We start from the raw sequence: 27979 nt of genomic DNA on the forward strand, positions 1-27979 counted from the left end.
AAAAGCAGACGATGAGCGGGCGGCTCACCAAGCTGGACTCATACTTCCACTTGAATGCTTTTTGCTTGAATAGCAAGCCGGACGTGTTGGTAGTGTTCGACGACGTTGAGTCCAGGTACGAGGAGAATGGGAAGACTCGGAAGGGGGAGATGCAGGACACAGATCCTGGGAATGACACGTCCATCAATCCTTCACATTGGACATGATCGCGTTCATTCCTTCCCCGGAGTCAACGCAACAAAACACCTGACATCAGGATCGCGACTTCCCATCACGTCTTCAAAGATAAGACGGGAGCTGACGGACTTCCACGCAATCGTCGAGATGCGGCGTCTTTCGAAGTTCGACACTCCCCAGTAGGGAATTCATCTGGTGTCTGATAGTACAAACAAAATTCAGATGAGGGCTAACAAGTGCGCAAACAGTAATTCCGAAACGGTCAATCATGAATCGAATTCCCACCCATTCACCAGAAGTCGTCATCTTCGTCAACACCAGAAAAGAATGAACGACGTTGGAGGTCGGACGTTCCAAAAAGGAAGGCCCAGCCCAACCGACCCACATCTCCGGTCTCGGACCCACCTCCCATCCAACGCTGCAGTGCCGTGCGGCGTGCCGCTCGGTTGAAAAGAAAAACGTTTAACATCGGTTCATCGGTACAACGGACGGTACGAGCCGCTCATTGCTAAAAACAAAACAGAATGCACCGGGGTGAATGCATAAAAGAGGCATTCCGGGCTTCCTTATCGGGGCTCTAAGACAACTTTCTCTCACGGACCTGCATGACTGCATGTCGGGTCTGCACCATGGGCATACAAGGGCGTGTTTCCCGCCCTATCAGTGAATTTCAAGGGCGTAATCTCACCGTATCGGCGCCTACCTTGTTACGTGATGATACCGCCTGGCTGGGTTGATCTTTCTCTTGATGGACGAGATGGACAAACTTCGGCATGTCGTTCTCGATTCTTTCCTGTTCCTTCTCCTCTTCTATCTCGCCGAAAGAGGCAGCTATCATGGCCTCCAGGAAGGCACGGTACCTGTGGTACTGTGCAATAGAAACAGCTATGCCGCATCATCCGGACCTTTGACAAAGAGACTTTAGAGCCGTCTGGGGAAGCCCTTACTGTTTCCAAGCAACAAACATCAGCCTGAGATACACAGATGCAATTCAAGAACGCCGTCTTTTTCTTCCATACAATTAAACAAGCACTTTAGCCAGATCCGGCTCCTTCCCCGGAGAAAGGCATCCTTGGTGAACATTTTCGGCCAGCCCAACGAAACCATCTTTTCCCTTAAGCGCGCTATAGGAAGGTCTGGAACCGTGTATCCACCTTCTGCTAATGGTGTAAGACGATAGGGAAAAAAGCAACAAGAGAAGATTTTCTCTCAACAGAGCAAAGGGTCAACCACAACAGTTGGGACGGTGAAAAAAAAATAAATAAAAAATAAATTATTTTATTTACAGTAGGTCATGGGATCTACCTACCTTCTCTGGCTTATTTTTATGTAATAACACATCATCACAGGACCAGTCCAAGTTCTCCGACCGACCTCAAAGCCAGTGCCGTTGTCTGTCGTTGCATACCGGCCGGGAATATTTGACACACAGTCACACTCGATCTTGACCGATCAATTGACAGGTATTTTTGTTTCTTTCCATTCCGTAATGTCTTTTTCTAGCTTCACGCCCCCAACACGCCCATGAGCCTCAAGATCGTATCGAAGCCGCCACATGGGTTAAGTGACAGGTCTTGGTGAGTCCAGGCCAGGGGGGGAACAGGTACCAAGTACACAAATCATGGGACCGGCAGCTCCAAGCGGCAAGGGACAGACGCCCAACAACGACCGCCACCCGGCTGGCCAACCGGCCGAAGTCCGGGGTTCAAATGAAGCAAGAAAGATGGGGAAGAACACCATCGAGCAGTGAACCTATGGGAACCGTTCGTATCAAGATGACCAAGTGAGAGGGTGAAGAAATTGTTGTCGATATACCCTACCCACACCCCAGGTACACGGATATATCTTGCCCTCCAGCTTCCCCGGATTTTCGAAACTCGACCTATCTTCTTGGCTACTTAACTTTTCCTCTTTCATCATTGTTACCAAGAGCTTCTAGAAGGAATCAATCATAAATATCTACAAGGAATCACTAACAAACACTTCCCTTTCAAGCCCTCAAGAAACAACAACAACCTCCTTCCAGTTCACCAAAAATCAACAAACACCAAAGATGGGCTCCGTAGCATTCCCCTCTCCCTCGGAACCTCCCAAGCCCTGGGTTGAAACCCCCCTCATCTATTCCGCCCAACTATCCAACACCGCCGGTTGCAACATCTATCTCAAGCTCGAGAATGTCCAGCCGTCAGGGTCTTTCAAGTCTCGGTATGCTCCAACTCACCACCTCACTCAAATACTAAACAGTTACTAATACCCCAAACAGCGGCATTGGTAACATGATGCTCCGCTCCACCCTCTCCTCCTCTTCCGAGGAAACCCCCCAGAAAAACCACTTCTTCTGCTCCTCCGCTGGCAACGCCGGCCTCGCTTGCGCTACCACCGCCCACACGCTCGCCTGCCCAGCAACCATCGTCGTGCCGACCTCGGCTCGGGAGCCCGTCCTCCGTCGTTTGCGCCAACTAGGTGCTTCAGTTGTGATCCATGGTAGCTCGTGGTTTGAAGCCGACACGCACCTCCGCGAAGTAGTCATGCCTGCTTCTGCCGTCGCCGATAGCAGCGACGGAGAAAAAGTGAAGCAAGTCTACGTGCCCCCCTTTGACCACGAAGACATCTGGGCCGGAGCAGCCACTCTGATGGACGAAGTCGCTGAGCAGATGAAGGTGGTGCATCGCGCCTTTCTCGACGCCGTGGTGTGTAACGTCGGCGGAGGCGGGTTGTTGAACGGAATCATGGAGGGGGTTTGGGGTCCTACCCGCAACAAGGGAGGGAGAGGGATGGGTAAAGAAGTAGGAGGCGGCAAAGAGCCGCGGGTCTTGGCCATTGAGACCGTTGGAGCCGATAGCTTCAACCAGTCTGTCCAAGCAGGCGAGCTGGTCAAGATGAAGGCCATCACCAGTATTGCGGCTAGCTTGGGCGCGCTGCAGGTTTCCCGCAAGACGTGGGAGTGGAGGCAACAAGTCGGCGGGAAGAATCTGGTGAGCGCGACGGTGACGGATGCGGAGGCCGCCATGGCGAGTGTGAGATTTGCGGACGAGCATCGCATGTTGGTGGAGGTGGCCTGTGGCGCGACATTGGCGACGGCGTATAACGGGGATTTGAGAAAGTACCTGGGGAAGGGACTGAGTGAGGAGGAGTGGAGGAACTTTAATGTGGTGATGGTGGTTTGTGGAGGGAGTCATGTTAGTGTGGATGTGTTGCAGCAGTATAAGGAGGAGTATGGGAAGGAGGTTACTTGGGCTTGAGTTTGAGGGTAGACGAACGGGTCATGGATGGATGGGTGAAAGTAACAAAAAGCACGATATGGGGCGTTCATTGGTTTTGTTATTTTTATTTTTGTTTATATTTCTATCAACCAGTGCTTTCGTCTTCGTCCTTAACCAAGTTCACTTCTCTGCAGTCGCTGATCGACACCTCTACCACTCATCCCCAAGTTCAACCAGTTTAGTCAGTCGCCCTCTCTCAACATCCTGACTTATTCCCCCCGTTCATAAACAACCTCCCTATACCCCTCCGGCACATTTATCCCCGCAACCCCCCCCAAATCCCTCCAAATCATCTTGACCTCCCCAAAGTAGTTGACCTCCCCTTCCTGCTCAAACCCCAGACTCTTGAAAAGCGCAATGCTCTGGCTATTATCCTTGTTGATCTTGGCCATGAGCATCCTCAGTCTGGGCTTTTTAGTGGAAGTACCGGCCTGCTGCTGCTGCTCCTCCTGCTGCATCTCACCAACATAATACTCCCTCAAAACCCCCTCCAGGTTCCTCGCGATATACTGCAAAAACGCCGACACCACCGCCTTTCCCAGTCCTTTGCCGCGGTGCGATGGGGAGGCTATCATGATGTCTACTTCGGCTATGCATTGGAAGCAGTCATTCTCGTCGTCATCTTCTTCATCGTCGTTTGGGTACAGAAACAAGTTGACGTCGCCGATCATTTGCGAGGGGGAGTCGACTTTGCCTGCTTTTACGGCTTGTACTGAAGCAGGTGGTGCTGAATCTTCAGAAGTTGTGACGGGAGTGACTGGAGCGGTGGAAGTGGAAGTGGAAGTGACGACGGAAGTAACAGGTTGGCAGATAATAAAAGTTAGCTTATCATGGGAGGACCGCCATGATTGCTGGTTCTCGTATTCTTCCTCGAGGGTGAGAGGTTCCGAGGCTGTGGCTGCTTGGATTGCCTTGTTACTGTTTGTTAGTTTTTCTGTCTGTGTGTTTTCATGCAGTGAGGAAAGAGAAAGAGGAAGGGGGGCCGAATGACCGTACTTACCGGATCTTCCATCCACTGGTGATAGGTAGGAACATGTCTGCTCTCGTAGGGGACGAGGAGAGCTCTTGTTGTTGAAACGGCTATTTAGGTAGGTAGGTTCAGGTTCAGGTTAGCACCGAACGGCATTGGTTTTGTCATCACATCATGAACTACACTACGGTATGTATGTATGGGTGGTATGGGTGGTATGGGTGGTATGGGTGAGTGGTATGGGTGGTAGAGAAGGACGAGGAGTGAAAGGCAAGGCGGGGTCAGAGTGAATGCGAGGGGGAAAATCGAAGGAAAAAAGAGGGAGGGGGGGTTTACCGGTAGATTCGTTGAGTTTCATTATGATATGACTGGTAGGTATGCCTCGCGATTGGCTTCGTGAGACAGGTTGATATGATAAATGAGGTTTTTGGGTTGTATGAGTCTACGAATCGTGCGGATGGGTTTTGAACTGAAAGTAACATAATTCAGGTAAGGATACCCACCCATCTGAAGTGTAAATTTCGTAACGTCTGTCAAGCCCCGTTATAGCGGTAAGATCAAGTGCTCTATTGGCTTGATCCCCCTAAGAAGAGTTTATTGCAACTTGCTTGACTTAAAAACACACACAAAAATGGAATGCAATTTAACAACATCCTCATATGTACATCTGGGTTCTAGCTAGTAGGGTATCTTGAGCTACAAAGAGGCAGACTATTAATACATCCGGAGGGCAATGAGGCCAGACTGGATCAGGCATATACGGCAAAAGAACACCGACAGGCCACACAATTTGGGGTTTGAAAACCAAATCAGAAATCTTGCTTCAAGACTTCTAATGGCCTGTCCTTCTTGTTGCCGGAGCTGTGCTTCTTACCACTGTCGGGTTTCATGTCCATGATGTCGTCCAACATAGGAGGAGGGAAAATGCCTTCCTTCCCGAACGTCCTGAAAGCAGTGCCGTATGTACCATCAATGAATACCTTGGCATGAGAGAACGTCCTCTTGTCGTTCTCGACTCCCAATAGATCAAGAAGTTCGGCGGCCTTTTCAGGCATGAATGGCTGGAGGAGGATGCCGGCAATTCTGAGACTTTCGCCTGCGGTGAGAATAATCCGGTCGACCAAGGCCTCAGAATCAGGCTTCTTGACTACGACCCAGGGTTCCGCGTTGGAGATGAAGGCGTTGGTCTGTGAAAATGGTTAGTAACTAAATCACGGTGTATGGAGCAAAGGAAACATACCTCGCCAATGAGTCCCATGATCTTTTGGAGGGCATGGCTAGGGTTAAGCTGTAGCATTTCATTATCGACAGTCGAGGCAAGCTTGTCAAGCCGGGCAAGGTGTTCAACGCAAGAATCGTTAATCTGCTCCCCCGTCGATTGGAGACGCATGGTTCCATCGTTGTAAGACTGGACTGCTCTGCGCAAGCTCCATTGCTTGGGTCTTGTTACACGTGCGCTGAGGTTTCCTACTCCGTTTTGCAGATGCTTCTTGTACTCGACAGTGAGCCAGCCATTGCTGTAGTCCGCGTCGTTGGAAATGCCGCCATTATGGACCATGTAGAAACGCATGGTGTCGATGCCAAACCGCTCCATGGCGTAGAACGGATTCACGACGTTGCCGATCGACTTGGACATCTTCTTCTTCTCCATAGTCCAGTGGGCGTGGCTTAGGATCCTCTTGGGCAAGGGAAGATCCAAAGCCAAAAGCAGAGCAGGCCAGTAGATGCAGTGGAACCGAAGAATATCCTTGCCGATGACATGAACGTCAGCTGGCCAGCCACCTGCGTGCTCCAGTCCTGGAGGCCAGTTGGGGTAGCCAGCCTTGGTAAGATAGTTGATCAGGGCGTCAACCCAAACGTATATGGTCTGGCTCTCGTCATCAGGAACGCGAATGCCCCAGCTCAACCGAGAGACAGGTCTCGAAATCGAGAGATCTTCCAAGTTGTTTGTAACCCAGTCCACGACCTGGTTCATCCGAGTATGAGGGACGATCCAGTCGGGGTTGTTCTTGTAGAATTCAAGCAACTGGTCCTTCAGAGCGGTCATGCGGAAATGGTAGTTCTTTTCCTCGATCCACTCCACCTTGTTTCCAGACTCAATGGACGCCACGTAGACCTCGCCCGTGAAGGGGTCCTGCCTCTTCTCAAGTTGGGACTCGGGGTAGAAGCACTCGTCGCTGACGCAGTACCAGCCCTCGTGCTTGGCCTCGTAGATAAGCCCCTTGTCTTTCAGTAAGAGCCAAAAGTGTTTGACAGCCTCGACATGGTCTTGATCGGTAGTGCGGATGAATCGGTCGTGGTCGATGAGGCATGCGGCAGCCAGTTCCTGGAACTTTGCCGAGTTCAAGTCGCAGAACTGCTTCGGGTCCATATCGTTGGACATGGCAGCGCGCTGCACCTTCGTTCCGTGCTCGTCGGTCCCCGTACACAGAATGGCCTGGTTGCCCTTGAGTTTCTGCCATCGCTTCAGCACATCGGCCAGAACCATGGAGTACATGTGGCCGACATGTGGCGCTGCGAGGGGTGTTTAGCATGTCGCATGCTCCCGAGCTCGAACACTGGTGGTTGGTCCTTCACGTACAGGCATTGACGTAGAATATTGGCGTCGTGACATAGAAGGGCTTATTGTCTGGCGTCTTCGTCGCTGTCGATGTCGGTGTCGATGTCGCGAGGGTTCGTCGAGGAGCTTTGGGCGCGACAAACTGGCTGCTGCGGCATGACCGGCAGACCCAGCTGTTCCTCGCCAGGATGCCGGAAGCTTGCCATTTGAAAGTGCGGCGAGCTGATGCCGTTCGGAGGACATCCATTGGCGCGGTTGGTTCGCCGGGGCGGCGGGCTTTTGTTGTGTGGTTGCTGGCGCTGTCCCGCCAAACTGAAGGAAGAGGGGAGGAAGAGTTTCCCCAAAAGTGAAGCTACAGTGGAGGTACGTACATACCTGACGGCGTGATGTGGGGGAGCCAGAACGAGGGAGCAGGGGCAGTCCGCAAGGTCCCCGTATTCATTTAACCGAACAAACAGCCCCATTATATGCACCTACTAGGGCACGATTCGTCCTGTTTTCCAGAACTGAAGCGCTTCAACTCTTCTTCAATATGTTAAGTTGGTCTCTTCAGAATTTCTTTGGAGACATTTCTAAAGTCAATTCGGCTACACACCGTGAATGTTACCGAAGCGCCGAAAATGAGCGTCTGCTTGTAACACCAGATAGATGGCTGCATATCTGGGCTTCCACAAGACAACCCGCCAGAGTCCAGTCGAGTGACGCTTTCATGGTAGGGTGGTCCTCTTTTGAAAATGGATCTTGGAGGTCATGACGAATGACGAGAAAAAGCGCCACTAGCTCTGGAACGTCGTACTAGATGGCTCCTCGAGTTCTTGAGCAACTTGCTCGGGGGTTCACTCATTCATTCAGACGGTGTTCATCCGATATTCCGGCATGATTTCCAGGGTCCATCCGAAGTCAAGTCAACTCTCAATAACAGCAGAAGAGATTGGTGGCCGGAAGAGGGATTCACATTCACATCCGAAAAAGCTGAATGTTTACCTAAAGTCGGGCTATTCCAGTTGGACGGTGTTGAAGTCCAACGCAACTCTGGTTCCTCTGATGTCGCATCCCGTGCTGTTGGAAGGAACAGTCGGGGCCTGACTCCAAGGGACGGAAGATCTGGCTGCCCCAATGCGGTTATTGTCATACTAAAAGTACCTCACTAACATATTGGCAGTTGGCGCTGTTTGTTTCTTCGTGTTCTTCAAGAAAAACAAACACCATGAAGAAAAGGCCAGAACGACAGAACTGGTTTAATTTGTCTGAAAATGAAGCAACAAATGCCATGCCTATCACGGACAATCATGTCAAGGTGTCTCCTTTCTTCGCTCTCTCAATCTGGTAACCACACCAGAATCCTCATCAGATAGTCCGAAGCGCCAGGCCTCCCACTATCCCTACCCACCTCTATGGGCCCCAGGCGTCAACAACCGGTTTCGTGCCTTGAGCTTACCGGAGTACGTACAATAATACCCCTCATTCCGGTGATTCCTTCCTTGGGATTTCAAGCATGCCATGCCCGGCCCAACAACCTCACTCACTTAGCACCTCGTGACAGGAAGTAGCTGAGGCTTATACACCGAGCCCTCACTGTCTCCTCCCCGACCGTGACAGGAAAAAAAAAAAGACACACACCTTCTTCTCAGTTCACTGTACCCGTGTATCCCTTCCATTCTTCCAAGAGAGCTGGACAAACGCATTTGGCTCCAATACCGCGCCTCTCAACCAGATTGAACACCTGACGCCAACGTCCACGTTTTACCTCAGGTCAGATACCAACACCCGCCATTGGCCATCCTACCCGTCCCTGAATTTATGCTGCAGCCCGAGGTTAACTGCGGAAGATTTTGAAGAAAGAATCAGAGAGAAACAGAGTAGCTGGATCGACTCATCGAGATCCGGAACCGCCCCCACCACCCCTCGGTCTACTTTCCATCACTGGTCCTCGCTGCTGATCACTGTTGCTCACTGTTGCTCGACGCTGGTACTGTATCGCAACATCTGTGTACTTCAAGAGACGAGTATCTCCTTCGAATCAGAAAAAAGAAGCTGTGCTACAGTTCGCGTGCGTCTCCTTCGCCCAATACCGACTGATTCGGCAGAAGCCCTCCCAAGTGTTCAACCCTTCTTCTTGCTTCTGGGAGCCCTCGAGGCCGCTCGTGTGCTGCAATTCATTACCAGCACATTCTCCAAACACCACGCAGGTGTATCATGATATGAGATATATTCACAAACTATTGGCCCAATCACACACTTGGTAACCCTCAATCATGGTTGGGATGGACGCTATTAGCGCGCTCCTCGAGACGGGATCGTGGAGGACCTCGCGCTCAAAGAGTCAGAACCCGTGAGTCTGTCCAGACACCCAAACATCAACCTGGGTTATATGCTGATCTTTGTTGGACTCTAAGCTACTCTCGAACTCCCCGTCGTACTGATCCACTCTCTGAGCTGGATATTCATGTTGACAAGCCCTCGGAAACACGAAGACGCATCCCGCGATTGCCTCCACCTACTGTTGAAGACGAGACCGAGTCTCTAGCCAAGGAACATGGAAGTCCGTCGGTCATTAGCTCTTATGAGGATGAACCTCCCAACCGCGGGGAGGTTGACCAGGAAATACTCATGGAGCCGGTTTTGGAAAACAATCCAGAGCGTCGCTTTGTAGTTGTCACGGGCCCAGGGGCTGGAAAAGAGGGCGAACCAGCACCCAGCATCGTTGCGACAACACCATCCAATCCCGAGAAAGAGGAGACCAATGACTGCAAAAAGTTTGTTCTTGTTCCTTCCGATGAGACCAACGACGGAGACAAGCAAAAGGAGAAGAAGGTATCGGAACTCGGGAAGCGAAAGAGCCACCAGGATCTGCCACGGTTGGATACCCACGTTCAAGAGCCAGGCATCAAGGACGTTTTTATTGAACCACCGAAGGACAGACGAAGCCCAGAGAAGACTCCTGTCTATCAGGAGGATGACAGAGCGGCCCGGATCAAACGATCAAGCAGCCGCAGGCGCCCAGAAGCATATGCTGATGAAGAGGACGCCAAGAAAGCGTCCTTGAAGCGAGCAAGCAGCCGTCGGCGCCCAGAGGTTCCTCCAGACGACCAAGACTCTGCGGATACTTCCATCAAGCGATCGAGTAGCCGGAGATACAGAGAGCGGCCCGTCGACCATGATGCTAAGGACTCTCCTATCAAGCGATCAAGCAGTCGGAAACCCCGAAATCGACCACTTCACGACTCTGAGATCACCGCTGATTCTCCTGACAATGTGAACCCAGGCGCAAGCGACTTTCCTGCTAGCGTCGTCACTGAAATGGCGGGTGGTAGGGAGCGTGCGTATTATGATTTGAACCAAGCAGCGGACGGGCTTTCCCATCGTCGCTCAAAATCCAAACATGGTGCTCGAATCACACCGTCAAACAGTAGGCAGGCCTACCACTTGTCTCCTCCACAAACACCAGGCCGACCGCGCCACGACCGTGTGGCCTCAACACCTGACGTGCCACGAATCGACTCCAGATCCCTTGAGCTGGAAGGACCTGGAATAGCTCCGCTATCGATGTACCGATATAACGAGGCGGATGACGCCATGGCGTTCATGGTACAAGAAGACGCCATCCTCGATCACGATCTGACTAGGAAGTCTCCGCCGCCGAGGAAAAACCGCAAAGAGAGCCCACCACCGTATCCCTCAGGTGCAGAACGGAAGAGGATGCCAAGTCAGGCTGCTACTAACAGGAGGCGACGCAACTCTATGGCTGCCCCTCGTGACCGCAGAGAATACCCAATCGATGACGATCCTCGTTACCACCATTTAGACCACCAGGAACAGCCCCAGCCGTTTCGCCCTGTGGTCGAAGAAGACGCCTCACTGATGGCCCTTAGACATCGTTTGGGTGCAGTGGATATGGGTTCAGAGTCCCAGGATATGGTACCTCATCCTTCCGCCCTTGCACTAAGGCAGCAGGATCAGTTTTCAGAACCAAGTGATCCAGGAAGCTCGAGAAGCGCCACATTCTCGGCCGAAGGAGATTACCGGAGGGGGAGGGCCGGCACCTACTCTTCGACCTCTTCCCCCCCTAACGGTAGACTGGCACCGCGGAGGGAAGATGAGGGCAACCCGAGGACCAGGCGGCGAGCTCGTTCACGGACTATGGGCACAAACCCCTATTCCAACAGCTCTCCAATCTTGTCTGTGTCCGGTCATCTTCCTTCACATGGGAATATGGCGCTTGCAAAAGTCTCTTCACCATTGGCATCCCCATCTCTTACTCGGCAAGAACTTGTCAGTACCAGGCCATCAGCGTCTTTCTGGGACCCGAATCCATTCGAGCCAGCGGGCCGTAGAGCTCCAGGCACCAGACCGATTCTCTCCTTCCGGACTTATTCAGAGGAGGTAGAACACGGACTCTCAGCTCCTCTCCCCACCTGTCCTTGGACTGTTCCTGGTTTACCTTACAGCAGAAACCCAGGAGACCGTTTCTGGACTCTTCGCGGGGCCGAGAATTTTTTGGTATGCCCTCATTGTCACTCAGAGCTTTTTGCGAACAGCCCGTTCAGGCACGAGTTCGTTGCGACCTCCTTGCGACCCGACAAGCACGTTGTGTGCGACATTGGCTCCTCATTCTGGTACCGCATGGCATATCTCATGACACTCAAGCAGCGCTTGCCAGATTTGCAACTGGTGCGAAACGTAGCTGCAATTTCAGGGCTCAATCCGCCCTGTAGTGGACCTCAAGAGAAATCTCGCATATGGCACGGGATGTGGGATCCGTATAAACGAGAATATGTGCCTCACTTTGAAGTCTGCGTGGGCTGCGCGAAGATGTTGGAGGCAGTGTTACCGAACCTGGTCAATACGCTATATCCAATGAGCTTAGAGCCATTCACAGCATATTGTCAACTTCACTACGCACCTGGAAGGAAGCGTTTTATGGACTATTGGGACCTTTTGGAGACGACTTCGGATATCGCACTCAGCCACCAAACCGAACCCGACATTCGTGTGCTCGCGAGCGGGCTTCGCCGAATCGCTAGAGTCAAGGAATGCCCGCCGTGCCCACAAGATCAGGCGCTTGTAAACGCATATTGGCATGTCATGCAATTTCTTCCGGATTTTACGGTGTGCGAGGAATGCTACAGGGAAGTGGTCAAGCCCATGCTTGACGCCAACGATACTAGGAGCGACATCCCTTGGAACTTCCTCCCCGACAGACTTGTGTCCAAGCCGATAGCCTCTTGTCACCTCTCCAGCGAACGGATGCGGGAAGAATTCCGCGAGGCATGCCGGCTTAATGATTATGGCTACCTCGAGGGCAAATATATCGAACGGATGGGGACTCCAGTGACGCCTGTGTCTAGGTGGTAGGGGGATCGTTTACCGCGGCAAGGCTAGGGTTTTAGAAAGAAGGGTAGACAACAACATTTGTACTGGGAAGATTGTGTGTTGGAAATGCGGTAGAGAGTGAGTATGTCAGAGGTCTGTAACATGGCACTGATGGAATACAGATGAGGGAGAGGGGAAAAGTAACAACGAGATTTGCCGGATGATACCACTTTCCTGATTCCATGGTAGCTTGGGGTCAACCTAGCAAAGGCGTTAAAGAGGATAGGTTAGACACAGGTGTTGAAGGGCATAAAAGCAAGAAGCATGTGTCAAACCCTCAAGCGCTCATGAGAACTGAAAGTGTCGGTACCTACTTGTCTGGCATTTAATCTGCAACCCGGATTGATTACGAGTTCTGGTTACCATAACCTACCCTGTATTTTTCCACGGCTGAAGCGAGACGGCTCGCGACATGGTACGGCACATTAGCCGAACAGCAAGATACTGGTGGAAGTATTATATTTGGCAAATCATCATCCTAAGAGCTTGGTATCTCAGTTGCCTAAAGACCTTTATATCTAGCCTCCTGGTGTGTGGAATAATCTTCTGCAAACATCCAAGTAAAATGGAAGCAAAGGCACCACGGCATGGTGTTAAAAAGGATCTGTACAGGCATGATAAACATTGCAATAAAGTCTTTTGAAATACAAGACTCAACCTGTCCACCTTCCCAAGAACCCAACAACGGGACATGTTCCTTGCCACTCGTAATCATACACAGCAAGATGCGTTTTCCCACCTCAACTTCAACCTACCTCTACCTATCTCTTGCACTCTTCCTTACCATCATCATCATCACCTCAGCCGCTGTACCAGTAGTCAAGGAAGGCTCAACCTCCATCGTCACATCCACCCAAGCCCAAGCCGCCGCTACCGTAAAGAGTATCATCGTTGTTGATCCCACACCTCCTCCATCAAAGCGAGACATTGATGACATTGGCCCGTCGTCATCATCGGTATGGGAAGACGATGACGACCCCTACGCCCATCCTGCTCCTGGCTCTCCTGGTGCGCTGAATCATTTCCCACGTCCGGCGCCCTCCTCAAAGGGCGGCGGTGGCGTACTTTGAACCTTTGCTGTACAACAGCAGCAGCGGCGGCGGCATAGGAAGCAACGCCAACCAGCCAGACTACGTCGAAACGCCGTCTTTGAGAACGTCGAGCTCAACGATAGCAGCAACGCCGCTTCGATCAAGACTTACCCAGGCCGTGGATATGTGCGAAGCGTCACCTTTCGCAACATCCACTTCGGGAATGTCAACCAACCTGTATACGTTACCTTTTGTATCTGTACGTGCCTGACCACATCCCTTCCGTTTTCATCCCAGTCTCTCCAAGTCAGACATGAGGCCTAACTGCTCACCGACAATAACACACGAAAAAACTCGTACTCAAACTGCGACTCCTCCCGCATCCCCATCACCGATATCCGCTGGAAGAACATCACGGGAACGGCTCGATATAATGTAGTTGCCGGCCTCCATTGCAGCACCGCCGCGCCGTGTGATAACCTCAAGTTCTCGGGTATCGATATCAAGCCGTTGAAGGGTGGAGGTATCAAGACACTGTGCTCGAATATCAAGAATCCGGTTTCGTCAGGATCGACGTGCACGGGGCCGTGTCCGGGGAGTCATCGGGGAATGCATGATACTGAATCCGAGGGTTGTTTTGGTGGATGAACTTGACTGCGAGTTCAGGTCGGGTGGGCATGAAGATAGTGAAGCTCGGTGTTTCTTTGGTAACAGAAGAGGTGTGAGTTGTGAGCTTTGCCTTCTTCATGACCTCGGCGCACGACGCGAGCTCCTTGCTGTGATGTTGTCAGATAGGATCTTCGATAAGGTGCTGAGTGACCCGCGTTGTAGCTTCGTTTCATCGTGTCAAGATATCATTCCCCATGAGAAAAAAGAGTCATGACTGGCTGCAGCTCCAGCATCATCATTGAAATTCCCCTCGAATGTATTCCCAAACATCGTCCACCTTGTCGAGTTCAGCGTGAGGTGGTTGATGACGTTGGAACCTGGAGAGCTGCATTTGGCGATGTCCAAATGCCAAGAAATGCCATGTTGCACGGGCCCACAACCCCAGTCTCACCAGCTGCCGCGGGGTCGGCCAGCTGCAAAAGAGCTACCTTCTTCCCGTATTTGGGGCTAGCGGCTGTTAGGGTCTGCCAGGAGCGCCCCAGGCTGGCCCCACGCGCGCACTTTCGACAGCGAAATATCCAAAATTTCAATTGGGTCTCCGCCGGATCTTGATCTTTTTTCGCATCCCCCAACTTCCTGTCAGGAGCACAGATACAGGTACGTACGGTTGGAAGAAGCGCCCTCACGATCCCCTTGACGAGGCCGGATTCTTGCAGAAATTATTGCTGTTTGAAAGAGAAGGCAGGGAAAGTCCAGAAAAAAAACTAACTTTTTCCTTTTTCCGCGAAACAACAGCGGACACAATGGCCTCCAGACCTACCGTCACCATCATCGGCGCCGATGGCAAGGCCACCGGCGCCACCGAGGTCCTCCCCAAGGTCTTCGGCGCTCCCATCCGCCCGGATATCGTCAAGCACGTCCACACCGGCATGGCCAAGAACAAGCGCCAGCCCTACTCCGTCTCCGAGAAGGCTGGTCACCAGACCTCCGCTGAGTCTTGGGGCACTGGTTAGTGAACACCCAGCACGCGATTTTGGAATTACACGAAAGGAAATTGAACCGAGGTCGGAAAAACGGAACGATGATCGATGGAAGGGATTCGAGATTTTTTTGATTGGGCGAAGAACTCGATATCACGAAAACGATCACGAAAACCGCGACTTAGGGGAATTCTTTTCGACGGGCAAATTCTGCAACACGATGTGGAGGAACACTTTGAGCTGACCGTGATTCTCAACACAGGTCGCGCTGTTGCCCGTATCCCCCGTGTCTCCGGTGGTGGTACTCACCGCGCCGGTCAGGCCGCTTTCGGTAACATGTGCCGTTCCGGTCGCATGTTCGCCCCCACCAAGATCTGGCGCAAGTGGCACGTCAAGGTCAACCAGGGCCAGAAGTACGTGCTATCAAGATATCAACAAGGGGAAAAACAATCATGGCTAACATTTGTCTAGGCGTTTCGCTACTGCCTCTGCCCTTGCTGCCTCCGCTGCCGCTCCTCTCTTGATGGCCCGCGGTCACCAGGTCTCCTCCGTCCCCGAGGTTCCCCTCGTTATTGACTCCGCTGCTTTCTCCGGTGCCAACAAGACCGCCAACGCCCTTGCCCTCCTCAAGGCTGTTGGTGCTGGTGCCGATGTCGAGAAGGCCAAGGCCTCCAAGAAGCTCCGCGCCGGTAAGGGCAAGCTCCGTGGCCGCCGCCACCGCCAGCGTCGCGGTCCCCTCGTCGTCTACTCCGCCGAGACCGACGGCAAGGACCTCGTCCAGGGCTTCCGCAACATCGCCGGTGTTGAGACCTCCCCCGTCGATGCCCTCAACCTCCTCCAGCTCGCCCCCGGTGGCCACCTCGGCCGCTTCATCGTCTGGACCTCTGCCGCCATCAAGGAGCTTGATGCCGTCTACGAGTCCAAGAAGGGCTTCCAGCTTCCCGTCAACGTTGTCGCCCAGGCCGACCTTACCCGCCTCATCAACTCTTCTGAGATTCAGTCCGTCCTCCGTGCCCCCAAGGGCGAGGCCAAGACCAAGCGCGTCAACGTCCAGAAGAAGAACCCTCTCCGCAACAAGCAGGTTCTCCTCCGCCTCAACCCCTACGCCGCTACCTTCGCCAAGGAGAAGCTCGGCGAGATCAAGGAGGAGGGCAAGCCCCAGCGCGTTCCCGCCACCTTCAAGACCCTCCTCCAGGAGTAAATTTGGCCTTGATGGGAAAATGGATGGCAGGAAGCTGTGGGTGCGAATTCGGCGTCATGGATTAGGCATGTGTTCACAATATACACATCAATGAATTCTGAAACCGAACCAAATTTCCTTTTCTTTGTTCACCAAAATCTCGGTACTTGAGCGAGTGACCTTGTAGATTCAATACCCCATTTGTTTGCATGCTACGTCCTTTGGTGTGATCATGACAATCTTTCACCTTTACGTAGGTAGGCAGTGAAATGCAACAGGTACCATGCTTGCATTCGCGACATACATCAGTTTGGTGTCCGTATTGCTTATTAAGTCGTGCAACTTGAAATCTTGTTCAAAATCCGTTACACATTATATCCCATTTATCGTAAATCATATACGCATTGTCTCCTTCATCACAACTATACCCTCTAAATCTCATCTCTAGACATAACTAGCACCCCAACCAACCCCCAAGGTTATTCATCCCCTCCGCCGCCCCAGCCTGTCCCATCACCTTCATCAGATTCAGCGCCTCACCCCCAGACGCATCCAAATCGTCCCCCAGCTTCTCCACCAACTTCTCGATCACCCTCGCATCCGTAATCTTCCAAAACGCCCGCACGCCATCCACGAACCTCTGCGCGCCAGCATCCACGTCCTCCTCGCTCACCGCCGCAAAACACAGCCGGAAATACTGCCACCCGATCTCCTTGCTGATCTCCGGCGTCGCGCTGAACATGTTCCCGCCGCTCACCAGCACCAGGTGCGGCTTGAGTGTCAGGAAGAGCATCAGCGCTAGGGAGAGCGTCGGGCCGTCTATTACCTTTGTTTTTTCCCTCTCCCCATTTCTGGCGAAGAAGAGGGGGTGTTCCCACAACGGGTGCGTATCAAAGTGCATCCGCAACCAGATAAACATGCCACCCTCCGGCCACGAGTAAGTGTACAGCGGAGTGGTGGTGATCACGTCCCAGTCGCCTGGTGTGCCAGAAGTAGAATTGGTAGCGCGCAAACGGGTATTGGAGGAGATTAAGGAAGACCCAGTGTCGAGGATCGTGCACATCCTGTTCATGCGCCGCTCGTACATTCCCCGGAGACCTTCGAGCCAGCGGATCCAGCCGGTCATTTGCCAGCCTTCGCCTGGTGAGGAGGGGGTTTCTTTGGATGGCTTGGGTTGGGCGGCGGGGGTGGTAGAGGAGGAGGAGCGGAAGAGGCTCCAGGAGGAGGTGGAAGAAGGGGTGGAGGTGGTGGAAGAGGAGGGAGAGGACGAAGAAGAGAGGGAAGCTTCAGGTTGCGGACCCATCACCAACTCCGCCACCAGACTTTGCACGAAGCCCGAAGGTTGCTGAGTAGAAGTCTCGGCGATGCGGGTGAGCCGGTCGATGAGCGCGGGCTGGGCGGTGATCCAACCGAGACGGCAGCCGGGGGCGATGGTTTTGGAAAAAGTGTCGAGGCGGACGACGCGGCCGTCGACGTCAATGGAGATGTACGAGGGCGTGAGGGAGTCGAGGAAGGAATAGCCTGTTGACACGGTGCGCTTGGTGACTTCAGGTTCAGCGGATTGGGTTTGTTGTTTGACAGTGCCGGTCTTGGCCAGGTTAGCGGCCGTGGCGGAAGGAAATTGCAGGTACCAGTAGGGCTCGTCCTCGACGATGATCACGTCGTAGCGGCTGCAGATGGCGTAGATTTCCTTGCGGCGGGAGATGGGGATGACGAAGCCGGTTGGGTTGTGGCCGAGGCTGTTTTTTGGTGTGTTAGTCTCCAGTCGTGCCTGCTAAAGGCTCTTGGGGGTAAAAAGAGGATACTCACGTAACAGTATACATCAAATGCGGCCTCCTCCCCTTGGTCACATCCCAATTCTTCAAAACATCCTCCAGCCCACCGGGCCCGGTAGCCAACATACCCTTCGCATCCGCCTTGACCGGCACGATCTGCACGCCCTTCGGCTCCGCCTGGCTGAGGATGTTGCCATAGACAAACGTCTCGCACAACAACCCCGGCCGCTCCCGCGGGTCGTTCAGACCGTCGATCCACGGGTTGACGAACATCTCCAGCGTCTTGGCGAAGCCGTCAGTCGAGCCGCACGTGAGGATCACGTCGGGCCCGCCGCTGTAGGGCGCATCCGGGTGGAGGTGGTCGCGGGTGAACTTGCAGACCCAGTCGAGGAGGGGAGGGTAGCCGTTTGCCTGGCCGTATTGGAGCGCAGTGGCGACGTCGACCTTCTTCATCGGGTTGGCCTCACCGGAGACCGTGGGGACGGTGATGTGAGCGGGCTCGGCGGCGGCCGGGTCTTTTTTGTTGCTATCCTTGTCGCCTGGGTGGTTCGGCGTGGGTTGCCATCTCTCGGGCTTGGCGCTTTGAGCTTCAAGAGTCTCGAAGGGGAAGAATTTGGTGTTGGGGAGACCTTATCTTGGTGTTAGTTTTCTTATAAAGACGGTTTGTGATGAGTGTTGTGTGGTGGTGTTTGGTTGGAAAGTGTGTCCCAAAGTTGTCAAAAGTGAGGAAAAGAGTGACAAAGTGAAAAAAAAAAGGACAAACCGCCAGCAAGATTCTTGATTCCGGGAATCTGAAAGAATCGATAGTATTTTTTTATCAAGCTCGCCTGGCGACGCTTTGTCACTTCGGAGAGATGATGGGTGAAATCGAGCGGCAACGGCTTGCCGTCGGCACCGAGTTGGGGACCATCACGATAAGCCACTGAGCTCTCAGACATGGTCAGACTTGACGATGAGTCAGGAATAATGGGGATTATCCTCGACATTTGGATTCTCAAAGCTTTGACCTTTTCTCCAGGAAGATGGGTTGATGTTCGGGGATAAGAAACAGTTTATGAAGGGATCATAGATCCGACTCTGGGGGGTACGTTCAAGGAAAAAGGATAGTTGATTACAAACCTTCACGGTCACGGTGGGAGAGCCATATCAGAGTTGTTGGCCAGTAACAACCAGTCAGATAGTGCGAAGCAAGCCCTTTGGCGGTTACGTTATCAATTCGTTGTCCACTGTCCACTGTCCAGGACGAAGGATGGCTTCCCCCTGCTTCCTCCATCCCCAGAAAAGCCAAGGCCCCGCCGTGTCCCCCCTGTCCGCCTTTTTGGCTGAGGATCGTGCCGATTCCCCGGAAATAGTCCACCTTCCGAAGTGGTTGTTCTCTCTTTATTTCTTTGACAATTGAGCGCGCCTCCCGATGGTGTAAAAGATGTTGTAGCACTATCCAATGATTCTTATCATTGGTGGTGTTCGTGCTTAAGCGACGAACTGTCGTCTTTTGTGGCACTTATCAAAGCCGTTGCTTGTCTTACACGAACGCCCTGTCGACTCCGGAGCTTTCTTCCACTTGTCTCAAATGCCACGCACCCGAGGCTTTTGGCAGGTGGCACTGCGTGTCTCATTCGCTGACATGGGACTTCCAGAAGCCTTCCTATTCAAGCCTCACCGAACCAGTCACATCGAGTTCGAATCACAGCAGAGTCTCTGTTGGCGTCGTCGTCTTCTTCTCGGACTCTTTCTCTTCAGGCTCATACTTGAAACCGAGCTCTTCGAGAGACTTGGCTTTCTGGCCATCAATCTCAAATTGCAGCTTCGCCTTGAAGAAGATTCCTCTTTGCCACACCAGCTCATCATTCCAATAAGGAGGCTCCTTCCCTTCTGTGCCTGACTTTAGGATCCAGTCATGGACCTCGTTGATAAAGTTGGCATCGCCAAGTTTGGGCCAAACGTGGAAAGCATGGCCCCTTTTCTCTGCTTCTTCATCTTCCCACTTCTTCATTTCTTCGACTGAAGGAAGCGGTAGCAAATTCGCCCATGCCCTGGAGAAAATCGCCGCCTGACTTTCTGTAAAGGGGAAGGGGACGACCTTGATGGGAAGCCCAGGAAATACTAGTGTTGGGTGATCAATGTGAATCAGGTCTCTGTACAGACCATACACGCGTCGCCCGTCGTTTACCAACGGGGGCTGTAGCGATTTGAGGAAAGGGAAGGTGAAGAGGTAGCCGGTTGCGCAAACGATAGCATCGATATCCTTTTCGACCCGTCCACCCTCGAGCCTCACACCCCGTTCCTCCACCAAAAACTCTTCAATGACCGGGACCTCTTCTCCGCCAATCCATTCCAAGTGAGCCGGTGGTGTAGCGGAATGAACCGACATAAGCAGTGGCTGCTTGCTAACGCGGCTGATCTGAGCCGCGACGTCAATGCCTGATGCTGAGTTGCCAACAACAATCACCTTCTTGTTTGCAAAGGGCTCGGGAGTCCGGTACAGCTTGGAGTGAGTGATGACATTCGGATGTGCCTTATGAAACTCGGCGATGTTCTTGATATCGGGGATAAATGTGGTATAATAATGACCCGAAGCCACGACGACGGCATCATAGGTCGCGGTGGTAACCTCGCCCGTTTCCAAAGTGAGCGCATCCACATCCCACTGATCCCGGCCGTCACTGTCCTGCCTGAGACGGACATCTTGAACCAGAGTTGAGAACCTGATAAGATGCCGGATGTCTTTGGCATAGTCCACCACATACTCTTGCACAAGCTCACGGGACGGGAATATGAGCGAGTCTTCCGGGAACGGTTTGTCCGAAAACTGCATCAGATGGCGCGGGATGTTGGTGTGCAAGACCTCGTACATGGGCGAAGGGAAGACTGGAGGCTTGCCTTCGGGATGAAGAGGAGGGTCGGGAGGGCAGTAGGCGCTCACTTGAGGCACATGTAAGGTGTGTGTCGGTTCCTTGCTGTAGTACCAGGCCCCTCCCACTTCATCTTGCCGTTCAAAGATGACGATGTCTTCGAAGACTTTTTGGGCGATCAAGAACTTGGCGGCAGCGAGACCGGAGGGGCCAGCCCCAATGATTGCGACCCTTTTGACATCGAATCGTTTCGGTTCTGTTGAGCCCATGACGTCTGGAGTAGTAATATGACAACAGAGGAAGAATAAGGGGTCAGTCTTGAATTCCGAGGATGAAGCGATCATGAGATTGTATTGTTGACTGACAAGAGGAAAGAAGCATGCTCCAAGCGCCAAGCCCAAGGGATGGAAATTGTTAGTGAGAGCTTGTCGGTTGGGCTTTCACCGCCTTCCCTTTCCAGACGGAAGATGCAAACGGCAAGTCCAAGCTGCCCGAGCTGTGGCACGCGCAACTGCCCTGTCGCACCGATATTTTTGGCGCCTGGGGGAAGCTTTCATAAAGCATCACCAACTGCCCTGGAGCAAACACCGAGCTCAGCTCTTTGAAGCTGCCATCACCTCACCGGGATACTCCCGTCCATCCACACTATTTCCTCTCCCTTTTTTGCCTTTAGCGGAGGCTTCAACTAAACATCTCGTCTGGATGTGAAAACAAATCTTTGCTTACAACTTGTCCATTGTTTGGTTGATTCCATCTGGACAATCTCAGCAATCTTTCGTCTCAGGCACCTTGCTGGCCCTGTCACTGCCCGTCACTGCCCGTCACTGCCCTGATCCCGGCGCTGAGCTGTCAGATCTGCCTGCCTACACCTACCTACCTATCCGATCGCAGTACTGCACGCTGTACTGCTGCCACACCCTTCGCGCTGAGTGGCTTCGCGACGGGCTTCAATGAATGTCATAATTGCCTTTTTCTCTATTTTTCAATAATCACTAATTTCTGGCCCCGGCCAACTCGACTCGCACGAAAATGGCATCGGCCGATGCGATCGATGTTGCATCCGCCGTAGCTCTCGAGTCGCGGACTGTGACGCCAATTGCGCAACTGGACCCAGAACTCCCCGACCAGAATTCACGAAGTGTCCGAGGCGAGGTCACCATCACATGGCCGTATAACAGGGTCACCCATACTCTCGCTTTCCTCCTTGCCGAACCCGATGTGCGCCTCCGTCGAACCAAGGGCCAAGTGCGAGTCCAGCTCCATGGACCTAGCGCAAAGACCGTCGCCGACTGTGGACTGGGAGCTTTCGATGAGGTGCTGCTCAGTCTCGATGGCGTCGAGTGGACAAAGGACGAGTCACCCGGGCGCATTCCTGGGGCTCGAGTAGACTGGCAGTTGCAGTTCAACCAGAAGCTGGTGCTTCAGGTGAAGCTCAACGGATCCGACCAACCGAAACACATCAACGTCGATAGCACACAAACCGAGGTGCCGAACGAGCTACCGGAACCATCAGCGATACAGCACCTAGAGCAGACCGTGAATGAGCCTGAAGAGGCCGTTATCGACACGCTATCGGCTATTCGCAAGGTCCCAGATATTGCCTTGAACGAATATCCATCGCCTGCTTTCATCAAGAGGGCTAGAATCTCATACGGCTCCCTTTTCGAGGACGGACTGGACATATTCGAGGAGGATGGTGGCATCAAGGGCAAGGGTCGCAAGCGATCACGCTTCGCGCGGAAGAGCAATGGCTGGAGATATTCTAGTAAATCCCCGAGTCCCGAGCCGGAACCTGCGTCCGATGAAGACCAAGTGAGCCAGCCACAGTCACCGAATCACGATGCCATGGAGGAGGATACGGTTGCAGAAACGCCCGCGCCAAAACCCACAATGACAGATGGAGCTTCACAGACGGTTGAATCCGAGATGACGCCCATTCCACCAGCGGAATCCGAGCAAGGCCCAACAGAAAAGCCGGAAGCAGTTTCACGCCCGGCCACTTGGGGAAAGGTAGATCTTGGAAACCAGCAGACATTAAAGGACACCACGCTTCAGGAGACAGAAGTCGCCCAGGCCGCCTCCCACATTCTTGGTATGGCAAATGGAACCTTGAATCAGTCATACCCATACCAGCATACCGACAACCAAGCCCATCCGGCAGCTAACTCCTTATTTGGATCTACTAAACCCGTGGTATCTGGCCTTTCCATGTTCGGCACACCGGCTAGTGTCCCTGTTGAGTCCGATTATGGAATCGCCGACCAAGTGAGGTTTGGTTTTTCCCACACACCTCAGGTTCCCCAGTCAGGAGTTCCAGAACCACAGATGCATGCTGCGCCAGAGTCTGGACCATATCCGGACTCTTACCTCGACCATTCCGTCCCCGCTAAGTACGAGGGCATGGAGTCGTACATGAACATTGCTCAGAGCAACCCCGAACTGCAACATGGCCAGGATTATAACCTAGTACCAGGGCCAACAGGTACGGAGAGTTTTGAGCGAGGCCAGTGGGAGATGGCAACTCAGGCACCGCAATACAACCCAATCGAGGGTGGTCACTTTGGCGCCGATGCTCTCAATGAGGGTATTCCAGCTGTCATCGAGGATCCTTCCTTGCATGCCGACCCGACTCGTCCAGATCAAGTTCCGGAAGGCTTCAGGAGCTACGGCACGGGCAACGAAGGGCCTGTTGGTTTTGAAGAGCCGGAGTCACAAGCAGAATCTGAACAAGATGCAGAGAGATCTGAATTCGAGGACCTTGTGGAGAACGAGGAGCTTAACGAGGCCGATGAAGATGACATCGGTGTTGACAACGATGTCGAATACGACGAATATGGAGAGGAAGTCGAAAAAGGCGATTACGATCAACGCGTATACAACAAGCCCGAAAGTGATGACGAGGGAATCAGTCAAGATGATGATGAGGTTGAGCTGGAGGTTGCGGAGCGATATGGCGAGGGTGACGTCTACAATGAAGATGAAGACGAGGAAACGGACGACTATGCCGAGGACTGGGAGGCAGAGCGCTCCCAGTATGACGATGAGGATGAGTACGAGTCCGAGGATCATGACCTCGGTCAGCATCCCCCCAGGCGTGCACCAGCTGCCGCCGCACCGGCGGATCCAGTCGTTATAAGCTTGTTGTCAGATTCGGAGGACGAAGATGATGATCCTCCTCTACCACCTCAACCAGCTCTCCCTACGAGCAGACCTATGATGGCTCGACAACTCAGCATTCGCCATTCATCTCCCCTTAAGCCTGCACCTATGTCTACCGAAGACACCAGTCCTCGGCAAATTGAGAAATCTCCGCCCGTCAAAAAGGAAGAACCCACTGTTGAGCAACCTGGTGTGAAGGATGAGCCTACTGAGAATCAAGCAAAGCCATGGGTCGGGCACGTGAATGAGCCATCCCAAGTCGATAAGAACGACCGTGACCGTCAGCCCAAAGACGACGCAAAGCCGTCGGAGTTCGCAATGGAAATCGTCCATACAGAACCGGCTACGGGCACGGATGCTGAAGTGATTCCAAGTTCCAGCCTCGCTGATGTTAAGGACACTACCAGTGAAGTGGAAAGTCTCGCCCAGAGCATTCAGCTGCCCAAGACCCTCGACGCTGAGTCGGAAGCACAAGTCGATAAGCACGAATCTGACTCTAAATCCGGTGAAGAGGCTGTACCCAAGGCGGAAGATGATCAGCTCGAAGAGCAAAAGGAAAACAAATCTGAGTCCGAAGCCAATGACGAGACATTCCAAGGGTTCTCAAGTGATGCACAAAGCGTTGAGCGACCTGAGGAAGAGTCCGAGTTGGAAGAAGACGACGAGTTACTTGACGAGGATGAGGAAGAGAACAGTGAAATTGCGGAGGAGGATGAAGAACAGGATGGCAGTCAGCAGTTTGTGGACCTGCTTGACACGACTAGTGAGGAAGAAGATGAGGAGGATGAGGAGGAACAGGTGGATGATGATACTTTCGAGCCAGTTGAGAGCGAAAGCGAGGATGACGGGGATGGGGAAGCCATTGAGGTGGTAGGAAAAGACGATAAAGAAGATGTCGTTCTTGAGGTTGAGGAGGAGAAGAAAATCGAGGTTGAACAGAAGGTTGAAGAGAAGGTCGAGGAGAAGAATGCGGAAGAAGGGGAAAATGTCGACGAAAAAGCTGTCGCCGTTGAGACCACGGACGTCGTTGCGGAAGTCAAGGAAACCGATAAGGGAGTTTTAGAGGTCAAGGGCACCGAACACGATGTTCAAGAGGTCAAAGCCGAGAAGGGCGGTGTCAATAAGACCGCCGAAACCGCCAATGAGACCAAAGAAGAGAAGACTCAAGCTGATCAGGGAGAAGCTCAGGCCCCGGCGAAGTCGCCCGTCGCTGTTGAAGAGACGGCGCAAGAGACTGAAGCCGTTGAGGAGGAGCAGCGACTGAAGACCAACAATGTCGACACCGCTCGCGAAACTGAGGTGCAGACATTGCCTACGATTACTGCCCCTGCAGATGAAGGGGACAGAACACCTCGTGTGGAGGAGGCTGATGAAATGGAAGCAATCCAGCATCAGCTCATCGAAGACATGGTCCGTGCATCCAGAGAAGCCAGCATGATGGAAGTCAGTGATGTCGAACACGTCTCCGTTATGTCGCAAGATACCCCCAGACCTATTCAAGTTGACTCGGATGAGGAAATGAGAGATAGTGACGATGAGGACGTGGAGATGGCGGACGCGGCGACTCCTAGGCCCGAAATCCATGCCCAGGAAGGCCAGGTGTCACAGGCAGTTGAAGTCGAAATGACGAGCGAGACCATCGAAGTCGACTCGGATAGCATGTCAGTCACTCACGAAGAGTTGGTCGAAACTGAAATCACCGGGGCACCGCTTGGGCAGGATTCTGCCATGGAGGATGCCGAGATGATAGTCGAGGTGGAGGAGGAGACCCAGGTCACTGTCGAGCAAGAACTCACGGTTACGGAAACTACGGCATCCCAGCAACCGCAAGCAAGCCTATCTGCGACTGTGGATGTCGTCGATCACGCACCTCAGCAGGCTGCTCTTCCCTCTAGCTCTCCCTCGAGTCGGCCTTTTGCTAGCCAGGTCGCAGAGGATGAAGTTATGCTGGTTGGGTCTTCCTCACCAGCAAAGGAAGCGGTCCACGAAAAGCCACTTCCAACACCTAACCAGAGCGGTGTGCTTGATCAGAAAGTGACCGGATCCTCGCAGCCGGAGGAGGCTCAGGTCGCTGCTGACACAGTGATCGAGGAGTCCACAGAGGTTGTCACTGAAGTTGAAATCATTGAAGAAACTGAGACGGCCACAACAGAACCTCAAGTAGCCACTACGGAGGAGGGTGTTGAGACCCAAGATGAAGTTTCCCTGATAGTGGTTGAGGAGGTCTCTGAAGAGCAGACTCAGGGCCTCGTTGAGGATCAAGCCGAGGAGACGGATGCCGGTACTCAACTGCAGTCGATTTCCCAACACGGTTTCGAGGAGGCAGACGAGTCAAAGCAGGCAACTCCCACTGCTGAGCCCTCCGAGGAAACCACAGTGCAAAAGGGAGCGTCATCCGAGACGGCCGTCACGCCTGACCAGTCCCAACCAGCCGGTGACAAAGATGCTGGCCCCAGCGTTAAGCCCGCCAAACCGGCCGTGACAGCTTCCGCTAAGCGCGGAAGAAAGCAACAGCCAGCTCTCGAGCCTCTACGCACAAGCGCGCGTATTACCCGCGCCCGCTCCGGAAGCGTCCCCAAGAGCGCCACCACCGAAGAAAACGGCGGAGTCACCAGTACTGCCGCCGCGCTAGCCTCGCCTTCCAGGCGCAGCTTCACTTCATCCCTCAACTCTTCTGCTGCCGCTGTCGAGGTCGCCGAGACCGCCTCGCAGCAGTCCACCTCGCATCCCGACGACAACACAGCGAATGGACCTCCTCTAAGCAACGACCCGGCAGTCCTTAAATTGGATCTCTCCCGCCGTTTACGTTCGGAACCTCAATTTGCCAACTGTCTAACCCTAAAATCCATCCGCAACCACCTTGGCCAAAACGTCGACATCCTCGCCATCGTCTCCTCCACCCCGACCAACCCTACTCGCGCCAAAGGCGGACCGAGGGAGTACATGATGAGTTTCAACATCACCGACCCTTCCACCGCCCCCAACCATGTGGTGGAAGTGCAGATGTACAAAGGCTATAAAGAGCAGTTGCCGATTGTCACGCCCGGCGATGCGATTCTGCTGAAGCAGGTGGAGATTCGGTCGATCTCGGGAGCGGGTAAAGGAGGATTTGGACTTAGGACGGGAGATAACAGTGCTTGGGCTGTTTTCGAGGCTACTCCCGACGAAGCGAAGGCGGATGAAGATGAGAAGGATAGGGAGAGTGGGGATGCTGCTGCAATGAGACCACCGCAGATTAAGGGATTGCCGGTGAACAATTGGAAGGAGTTTGCTGGGTACATGGTTATGCTTAAGAAGTGGTACAGGCTGCTTTTGAAGGATGAAACGGCCAAGGGGAAGTTGGAGAAGGCGGTTAAGAAGTTTGAGAAGTAACATGACGGGATGTTGATGGTGGCTTGGTGGCTAGGTGGGTTGCCAATTAACCTGGTCTTGGAGTTCACATGCAGTATATCTGTATTTGAAAATATTTGCATTGCGATGATGGAAGATATGATTGCTCCAGCCCGGACGAGTACATGGTTGGTGAAAAGAGTTCTTTGTTCGTTGATTATGAAATGCTAGTATCTGCAGTGGAAATTACTGAGGGGCAATGTGTTATATTAACATCGCATGTCTCATTCTGCAAGGTATTGCGCTAAGTTTAGCTAAATCCCAGTTTTTCTTTACCTACCTTGCTCTCCATGTTTAGGACAGCGGAAAATCATGCCGGTGTGATCGGAAAAGATAGTCAACTCCCAATGACAAGTTGTTCAACGTGTGGTTTTCAGCCTCCAACGGGAGTAGCAAGACTTTTGCACCCAGCTGAATGGATCAAACTGATATAGGTTGGTTCTTTGCGCTTGATTAGTACATACGACCATACCCACTGGAGAACTCGGGATCCCGTCCGCTCTCCCATAGATAAGCCAGTGAGCAAATACACAAGATGCTCGAGGCTGGGGGTTGCGAGAAGAGGAATCCCCCTAAATTGCAGCTGAATAGGTACCAGTTTGTTAATCCATATTAGATATACTTGGCTAGAAAGTCTTAGTGAAGCGTATGTGACTGATA

At 52.9% G+C, this 27979-nt stretch overlaps 9 protein-coding genes across 9 annotated transcripts; 5 read left to right on the top strand and 4 right to left on the bottom strand.

Annotated features, from left to right (window-relative positions):
* Nucleotides 1-1449: 1449 nt before the first annotated feature.
* SMAC4_02611 (uncharacterized protein) lies at nt 1450-3506 on the top strand. Its single transcript, XM_003352128.2, has 4 exons — nt 1450-1464; nt 1527-1640; nt 2173-2382; nt 2441-3506. The coding sequence occupies exons 3-4, from the start codon at nt 2231-2233 to the stop codon at nt 3417-3419; spliced, it is 1131 nt and encodes a 376-aa protein (XP_003352176.1). The 5' UTR covers nt 1450-1464; nt 1527-1640; nt 2173-2230; the 3' UTR covers nt 3420-3506.
* A 143-nt stretch (nt 3507-3649) lies between these two features.
* On the bottom strand, nt 3650-4475 carry SMAC4_02610 (uncharacterized protein; the record flags this gene model as incomplete). Its single annotated transcript, XM_003352127.2, has 2 exons — nt 3650-4358; nt 4441-4475. The coding sequence occupies 2 exons, from the start codon at nt 4473-4475 to the stop codon at nt 3650-3652; spliced, it is 744 nt and encodes a 247-aa protein (XP_003352175.2).
* A 532-nt stretch (nt 4476-5007) lies between these two features.
* Nucleotides 5008-7294, bottom strand: SMAC4_02609 (uncharacterized protein). The gene is made up of 3 exons (XM_066089806.1): nt 6992-7294; nt 5651-6924; nt 5008-5597 (listed from the first exon to the last, which is right to left on the bottom strand). The coding sequence occupies exons 1-3, from the start codon at nt 7215-7217 to the stop codon at nt 5220-5222; spliced, it is 1878 nt and encodes a 625-aa protein (XP_065946184.1). The 5' UTR covers nt 7218-7294; the 3' UTR covers nt 5008-5219.
* Nucleotides 7295-8472: 1178 nt separating this feature from the next.
* SMAC4_02608 (uncharacterized protein) lies at nt 8473-12325 on the top strand (the record flags this gene model as incomplete). The annotated part of the gene is made up of 3 exons (XM_066089805.1): nt 8473-8722; nt 8809-9302; nt 9367-12325. Exons 2-3 carry the CDS (start codon nt 9226-9228, stop codon nt 12323-12325), a joined length of 3036 nt encoding a protein of 1011 aa, XP_065946185.1. The 5' UTR covers nt 8473-8722; nt 8809-9225.
* Nucleotides 12326-13068: 743 nt separating this feature from the next.
* SMAC4_02607 (uncharacterized protein) lies at nt 13069-13413 on the top strand (the record flags this gene model as incomplete). Its single annotated transcript, XM_003352124.1, has 1 exon — nt 13069-13413. The coding sequence occupies one exon, from the start codon at nt 13069-13071 to the stop codon at nt 13411-13413; it is 345 nt and encodes a 114-aa protein (XP_003352172.1).
* A 1160-nt stretch (nt 13414-14573) lies between these two features.
* On the top strand, nt 14574-16344 carry SMAC4_02606 (60S ribosomal protein uL4). Its single transcript, XM_003352123.2, has 4 exons — nt 14574-14640; nt 14779-14991; nt 15226-15376; nt 15435-16344. The coding sequence occupies exons 2-4, from the start codon at nt 14787-14789 to the stop codon at nt 16162-16164; spliced, it is 1086 nt and encodes a 361-aa protein (XP_003352171.1). The 5' UTR covers nt 14574-14640; nt 14779-14786; the 3' UTR covers nt 16165-16344.
* Nucleotides 16345-16535: 191 nt separating this feature from the next.
* SMAC4_02605 (uncharacterized protein) lies at nt 16536-18976 on the bottom strand. Its single transcript, XM_003352122.2, has 3 exons — nt 18682-18976; nt 17953-18547; nt 16536-17882 (listed from the first exon to the last, which is right to left on the bottom strand). Exons 1-3 carry the CDS (start codon nt 18902-18904, stop codon nt 16598-16600), a joined length of 2103 nt encoding a protein of 700 aa, XP_003352170.1. The 5' UTR covers nt 18905-18976; the 3' UTR covers nt 16536-16597.
* Nucleotides 18977-19151: 175 nt separating this feature from the next.
* Nucleotides 19152-21130, bottom strand: SMAC4_02604 (uncharacterized protein). The gene has a single exon (XM_003352121.3). The coding sequence runs from the start codon at nt 21112-21114 to the stop codon at nt 19603-19605; it is 1512 nt and encodes a 503-aa protein (XP_003352169.2). The 5' UTR covers nt 21115-21130; the 3' UTR covers nt 19152-19602.
* A 669-nt stretch (nt 21131-21799) lies between these two features.
* SMAC4_02602 (uncharacterized protein) lies at nt 21800-27635 on the top strand (the record flags this gene model as incomplete). Its single annotated transcript, XM_003352119.3, has 1 exon — nt 21800-27635. One exon carries the CDS (start codon nt 21800-21802, stop codon nt 27299-27301), a length of 5502 nt encoding a protein of 1833 aa, XP_003352167.2. The 3' UTR covers nt 27302-27635.
* Between the last annotated feature and the right edge of the window lie 344 nt (nt 27636-27979).

Source organism: Sordaria macrospora, chromosome 2, assembly GCF_033870435.1.
Source record: "Sordaria macrospora chromosome 2, complete sequence".
Classification (NCBI taxonomy): Eukaryota; Fungi; Ascomycota; class Sordariomycetes; order Sordariales; family Sordariaceae; genus Sordaria; species Sordaria macrospora.

Coding starts and splice junctions, on each gene's coding strand:
- SMAC4_02611 (XM_003352128.2), top strand. CDS start 2,231: ATGGGCTCCGTAGCATTCCCCTCTCCCTCGGAACCTCCCAAGCCCTGG. Junction 2,383..2,440: donor TCAGGGTCTTTCAAGTCTCG/GTATGCTCCAAC, acceptor TACCCCAAACAG/CGGCATTGGTAACATGATGC.
- SMAC4_02609 (XM_066089806.1), bottom strand. CDS start 7,217: ATGGATGTCCTCCGAACGGCATCAGCTCGCCGCACTTTCAAATGGCAA. Junction 6,925..6,991: donor AATATTCTACGTCAATGCCT/GTACGTGAAGGA, acceptor CACCCCTCGCAG/CGCCACATGTCGGCCACATG. Junction 5,598..5,650: donor TCATGGGACTCATTGGCGAG/GTATGTTTCCTT, acceptor CCATTTTCACAG/ACCAACGCCTTCATCTCCAA.
- SMAC4_02606 (XM_003352123.2), top strand. CDS start 14,787: ATGGCCTCCAGACCTACCGTCACCATCATCGGCGCCGATGGCAAGGCC. Junction 14,992..15,225: donor CGCTGAGTCTTGGGGCACTG/GTTAGTGAACAC, acceptor TTCTCAACACAG/GTCGCGCTGTTGCCCGTATC. Junction 15,377..15,434: donor AAGGTCAACCAGGGCCAGAA/GTACGTGCTATC, acceptor ACATTTGTCTAG/GCGTTTCGCTACTGCCTCTG.
- SMAC4_02605 (XM_003352122.2), bottom strand. CDS start 18,904: ATGTCGAGGATAATCCCCATTATTCCTGACTCATCGTCAAGTCTGACC. Junction 18,548..18,681: donor AATCAAGAATCTTGCTGGCG/GTTTGTCCTTTT, acceptor CACCAAGATAAG/GTCTCCCCAACACCAAATTC. Junction 17,883..17,952: donor CATTTGATGTATACTGTTAC/GTGAGTATCCTC, acceptor ACCAAAAAACAG/CCTCGGCCACAACCCAACCG.
- SMAC4_02604 (XM_003352121.3), bottom strand. CDS start 21,114: ATGATCGCTTCATCCTCGGAATTCAAGACTGACCCCTTATTCTTCCTC.